Source organism: Microplitis mediator, chromosome 11 (genome assembly GCF_029852145.1).
Source record: "Microplitis mediator isolate UGA2020A chromosome 11, iyMicMedi2.1, whole genome shotgun sequence".
NCBI classification, from domain to species: domain Eukaryota; kingdom Metazoa; phylum Arthropoda; class Insecta; order Hymenoptera; family Braconidae; genus Microplitis; species Microplitis mediator.
The window spans coordinates 9,374,211-9,379,663 of record NC_079979.1 but is presented as its reverse complement, the minus strand read 5'-3'; the positions used below and the strand labels follow the sequence as shown (position 1 = coordinate 9,379,663).

General features: G+C 35.5%; 1 protein-coding gene across 1 annotated transcript; it reads left to right on the top strand.

The window, feature by feature from the left end:
- The first annotated feature begins 3,653 nt into the window (after positions 1–3,653).
- On the top strand, positions 3,654–5,087 carry LOC130676953 (uncharacterized). The gene has a single exon (XM_057483463.1). The coding sequence runs from the start codon at positions 3,654–3,656 to the stop codon at positions 5,085–5,087; it is 1,434 nt and encodes a 477-aa protein (XP_057339446.1).
- The last annotated feature ends 366 nt before the right edge of the window (positions 5,088–5,453 follow it).

Sequence of the window (5,453 nt, the reverse complement as noted above, 5' to 3'; positions counted from 1 at the left end):
TTCATAAAAACTACTATCTGGCTTATAATGTTTTCTATGAGCATTTGTCATCTTTATAATTTCAAGATATTTATTTTTATCATTCTGTGTGACTTTCGAATCATCCGGAGATTTTTTAAATAATAATTCCAATAAACCAGGAGTCACTGAGTAATTTTTATTTTTTATACTAATCACAGTATCATCAAAAGTTATTTCAGAATCACCAATGTAAAAATCATTGTAACATCGACGGACACCATATCTCAGATCTATATCTCTACTTTTTTTATACACTTTAGATAAATAAGACTTTATTTCACTGCTAACTGACTTAGCAGGGGTACTTGATGCAGCAGGAGATATTTGTGTTTCTTCCAGAGTCCCGCTTCTATCTTCAGAGATGATACTGTTATATTTACTTGCATCATCAAGTTCTGTATTATTATTATTCACAGTTGAATTATTTTTGTTAACTTCTTCAACTTCAGACTTGACTTCTTGCTTGATTTTATGTTTTGATGATTCGACTAGACTTTGTAGAGGTGTAACAATAGGCTTGAACATTTCACCCATTGCCTTCTCAGCTGTGTCGTTACCCAACTTGAGCATTCTGTGCTTCCGTCGGATAGCATCACTAGCCTGAGATATCTGATGTAAGACATCTCGTTGCTTTGAAAGTTCCTCAGTCTTCATGTTGATGCGTTAGAGTTCACTTAATCTCTGATTGCTGTTCATCAAGTACAAGTTAATTTATACTAATAAAACAGTCAAATCCTTTTCTATATCTTCCACTATTTAGCTCACTGTCTTTGTCAATCACTACAAACCCATATTTACCACCATCATCATTCCAACATGCTGAACACAAGTCTTTGAATATATTGTATGACATGTCAGTATTGACATGATCATCATACACATGTCTCAAGTTCATCTCATCTTGACGAAAGAGAACTATAAAATTTGCATTGTCACGTATCGAATGTTTAGGGATACGTATGTAAGTCTGACAGAGATAAAAACTGTCAACATCTTTGTGTCGACCCATGCAAAAATATGCTCTAATATGATCTTGTTCTTCACAAGCAACATCATCAAATATCATCAATGAGTTTGGTTTTGCATCTTCAGGTTTCAGTACTTCTTCGTGCTCGTTGAATGTAAAAAATTCAATACTTTCTATTGGTTTAAGTAGTGATTCTAAAAATTTGTATTTCGGTTGATTTAGAGATTTCGAGTAGAGATAAATATTATCAAATCTCAAGCCGTTGGGGTGTATGATGAGTGACAGCAGAGCATTTGTTTTTCCATAATTTGATGGACCACAAAATATAGCACGTACACTGTTTGGCAATAAAGCTCCGTGTCTCTTAACTTTTTTCACTCCTGTACCTTGAATAATTTGATCGAAATTTATTACTGGCAACTTGGCCTCTCGACTTTTAAACTCCATGTTGACAGTTTCCGGTCACAACAACAACTCACTCAGCGAGGTATAAGTACCAGGTTTTATAGGATTTTCAATCAGTCATGATGCTGCTACTATGGAGAGCAGATGTGTGAATACCAGTGGTAGAGGTTTTGTAAACAGTATAATTAATAAGCTGCCGTTTAAACTACATATACCTGGATTCCAGTACTGTGGACCAGGTACAAAGCTAGCCAAGAGATTAGCTCGTGGTGATCCTGGAATTAATCCTCTAGACGCTGCGTGTAAAGAACACGATATCGCATACTCGTATAATCGTGAAAATTTGGAAGCACGTCACGAGGCTGATCAAATACTTGCTGAGAAGGCGTTGCAACGTTATCAAGCAAAAGACGCTGGTATTGGTGAAAAAGCTGCTGCGTGGAGTGTAAATAAAATCATGACGATGAAAAAAAGATTCGCTATGGGGCTTAAGAAGAGAACAGCTAGCAAGAGAAAGCCCAGTAAGAGGAAGACTGGCAAGAGAAAGGCTAGCAAGAGAAAGATAAGTGTGAAGAAACAAGTAGCACTAAGACAAGTTGTCACAGCTGCCAAAAAGTCCATGACTTCTGGTGGTGATCCAATCAAAACAGCATTGAAGGGTGCTCGTCAGGCGGTTAAAAAATCTGGTGGGAAAAAAAATATCAGGCTGCCACGAATTTTACCAGTTCCATCTAAAGTTGGTGGTATACTACCATTTTTAATACCACTTTTTGCCGGCTTGAGTGCAACAGGAGCTTTAGCTGGAGGCGCTGCTGGTATAGCAAAAGCTGTAAATGATGCGAGTGCTGCTAAAAATCGATTGAGTGAGAGCAAACGTCATAATTTGCAAATGGAACAAATATCTATGGGTAAAGGTTTATACTTGAAGCCTTACAGACGTGGTATGGGTTTATACTTGAGACCATATCCAGCAGGCAGAGGATGCAAGTCAAAAAACAAGTAGAGCTACCACATCGAGCACTCACAAACATCGACTTACTGAAGTACGCTAAAGCTCTAAAAATTCCAAACTTTCGTGGTGTTTTTATGAGAAACGATTTACCTGAAACTGGACCGAGAAAAAATGAATCAGCTATTATTAATCTTGATGATAAACATGGACCTGGTACTCATTGGGTTACATACAAGAAAAATAATGATAGAGTTACTTATTTTGACAGTTTTGGTAATTTACAACCACCACAAGATCTTATGGAATATCTCGATGTTGGTAGCGTGAAATATAATCACAAAAGATATCAGGATTTTGATACAATTATATGCGGACATTTGTGTCTCAAATTTCTTACTGGACAACTATAAATTGATGTGACTTTGTATACAACACATCAGTCATGGCTGAGTCATTCACATTAACACTGACAGGATCTTCATCCGAGTTGGAGGCTAACTACTTCCCTCCAATTGAATTATCACCAACTAAAAATTATGTTCTGGGGCTTGTAGAGTTATTAACATTTAATTCGATACCAAATATTGATGTGGGTGCTAATAAATTCTATGTCTCTTATCCTGTGGATAATATTGATATCGAAAAAATTGATACAAATAATGTTGATGATAATCTTGATGAGAAAAAAATAGTCAAGAAAAAAAGAGCTAAGAGAAATGCTGCAATAATTACAAAGTTTTATGACAATATCTCAGTGACGGAAAAGGATATAGATGCTGAAAAATATGAAACTATTGAAGAGAGAGTCTTGACGATACCAACAGGAAGTTACGAGATAACCGACATTGAAAAATATATTCAAAAGAAATAACGAAGACTCAGCATCAGCATCAGAGCCAATAATAATGAATTGAGAAGTGAGATAAAATGTGATCAATTTATAAATTTTACACCTCAAGATTCTATTGGTCGGCTATTAGGATTTACAAATCGGAAGCTGATGCCACATGAAACTCACTCATGAGATTTACCAGTGAAGATATTAAAACTCAATGCTCTGAGAGTTGAGTGTAACATCACGTCTGGTGCTTACATAAATGAACACAAAGTTCACACTATTCATGAATTTTTCCCAAGTGTACCACCAGAATATAAGATTGTTGAATTGCCATCACACGTCATTTATCTACCGATCGCCGTACAAGCAATACAAAATCTCAGACTGAGAATTGTAGATCAAGACGGAAAACTGGCTAATTTTAGAGGTGAAACGATAACCATAAGACTGCATATAAAGTCTATAAAATCATGGGTATCGTGTATGAAACAAAAAGTGGTGCTGGGTATAAAAAGACAGCAACATGGTCAAGCAACATCAGTCACCGAGTACCTCACAAAGTGTTAACACATCAGAACACTCAGTTTCTACAGAGCCTAGGACTAAAATTACGTGGAAAATTAAAAAATAAAAATTTATTTTTGTTGTTTGACGTGTACACGACCATGGCAGCGGAAATCTTAAATATCCAACGACAAATCATTTTTGATGAGTCAATTGCGCACTATGAAGCACATGCTCATCTTTCATATGCTTCATCAACATTCAACAACAACGATGAAATAAGAATTGCAGTTCAACATCAAGATTTGTGTCTACTTCCAAGTAAAAGTACATTACATGTGTACAGAAAATTTACAAAGTCCGATGGTACAGCTGTGAGTGCAACGACTCACATGGTCAACATGACAGTTTGTCATATCTTTGAAGAAATACGTTACGAACTCAATGGTGATGAGATTGATCATAGCAAAAATGTTGGTATCACAAATCTCATGAAAGGATACACATCACTAAGTCCTGCTCAAGAAAATATACTTGAAAATTCAGGCTGGATTATGGATGAAGCTGTAAACAAATTACACAATGACAATGGTTTCTTTGATATATCTATACCACTGAGTCTCCTGCTTGGTTTTGCTGAAGATTACCATAAAATTGTCATCAATGCAAGACATGAATTAATTTTTATAAGTTCGAATTCTGATTTGAATGCATACATTGTGGCCACACCTGCTGCTGGAGCTCATGCTGAAGCTGTTAAAATGACACTGCGAAAAATCGAGTGGATTGTACCATATGTGACTATGGCTGATAAACAAAAAATTGAAGCTTTGAATTATATTACAAGTGATCCAGCTATCTCAATCAGTTTCCGTGCTTGGGAGCTGTATGAGTATCCTCTATTACCAAATACTTCGAAGCACATATGGGCAGTCAAAACTTCTACGCAGTTCGAGAAACCACGTTTTGTCATTCTTGGATTTCAAACAGCAAGAAAAAATGACGCAACTAAAAATGCTAGCGGATTTGATCACTGCAACATCAGAGACATAAAATTATTTTTAAACTCTCAGAGTTATCCTTATGGGAATTTGAATCTCAACATTGCAAACAATCAATATGCTCTGTTGTACGACATGTATATAAATTTCCAAATTTCATGTTACAACAAAGAACCAGAGCCACTGCTGACGAAGAAAAAATTTTTGGAACAAGCACCCCTGTATATTATCGATTGCTCGAAACAAAACGAATCAATTAAATCTGGACCAGTGGACATTCGCCTGGAATTTGAATCTGCAAATCAATTTCCTGCGCAGACATCAGCTTATTGCCTCATTATACATGATCGCATAGTCGAGTATAATCCCATAAGCAGCATCGTACGAAAACTAATATGAAGATTATTCAATTTAATCCAACGCCAACCATACATTATATGTATGTATGGAGATTTGCACACGAACAAGCAAGAAGAGGCGAATGGGAGCAAGCAGCAAGAGATCGAGAACGATTTAAACAAAGAATTAATAAATTAAATATAATTATTGAACCTGTATTAATTAAAAAACTTACATTTATAAATAAATAAACTTTTTTATATTGACATATAGAGCAAGATCACGTCAAGTGGACCCCCCATTTTCCACTTGGTCATGAAAATTAAGTCTATGGATTTTTTTCGTATGTAGTCACTATGAAAAATTAATCCCTTAAACGATTTTTCAAAATTTTCATTTTAACAACAATTTTTTTTACAATGAAAA

What these genes read in the sequence shown, in the direction of transcription:
- LOC130676953 (XM_057483463.1), top strand. Translation starts at nt 3,654, where the DNA reads ATGGGTATCGTGTATGAAACAAAAAGTGGTGCTGGGTATAAAAAGACA.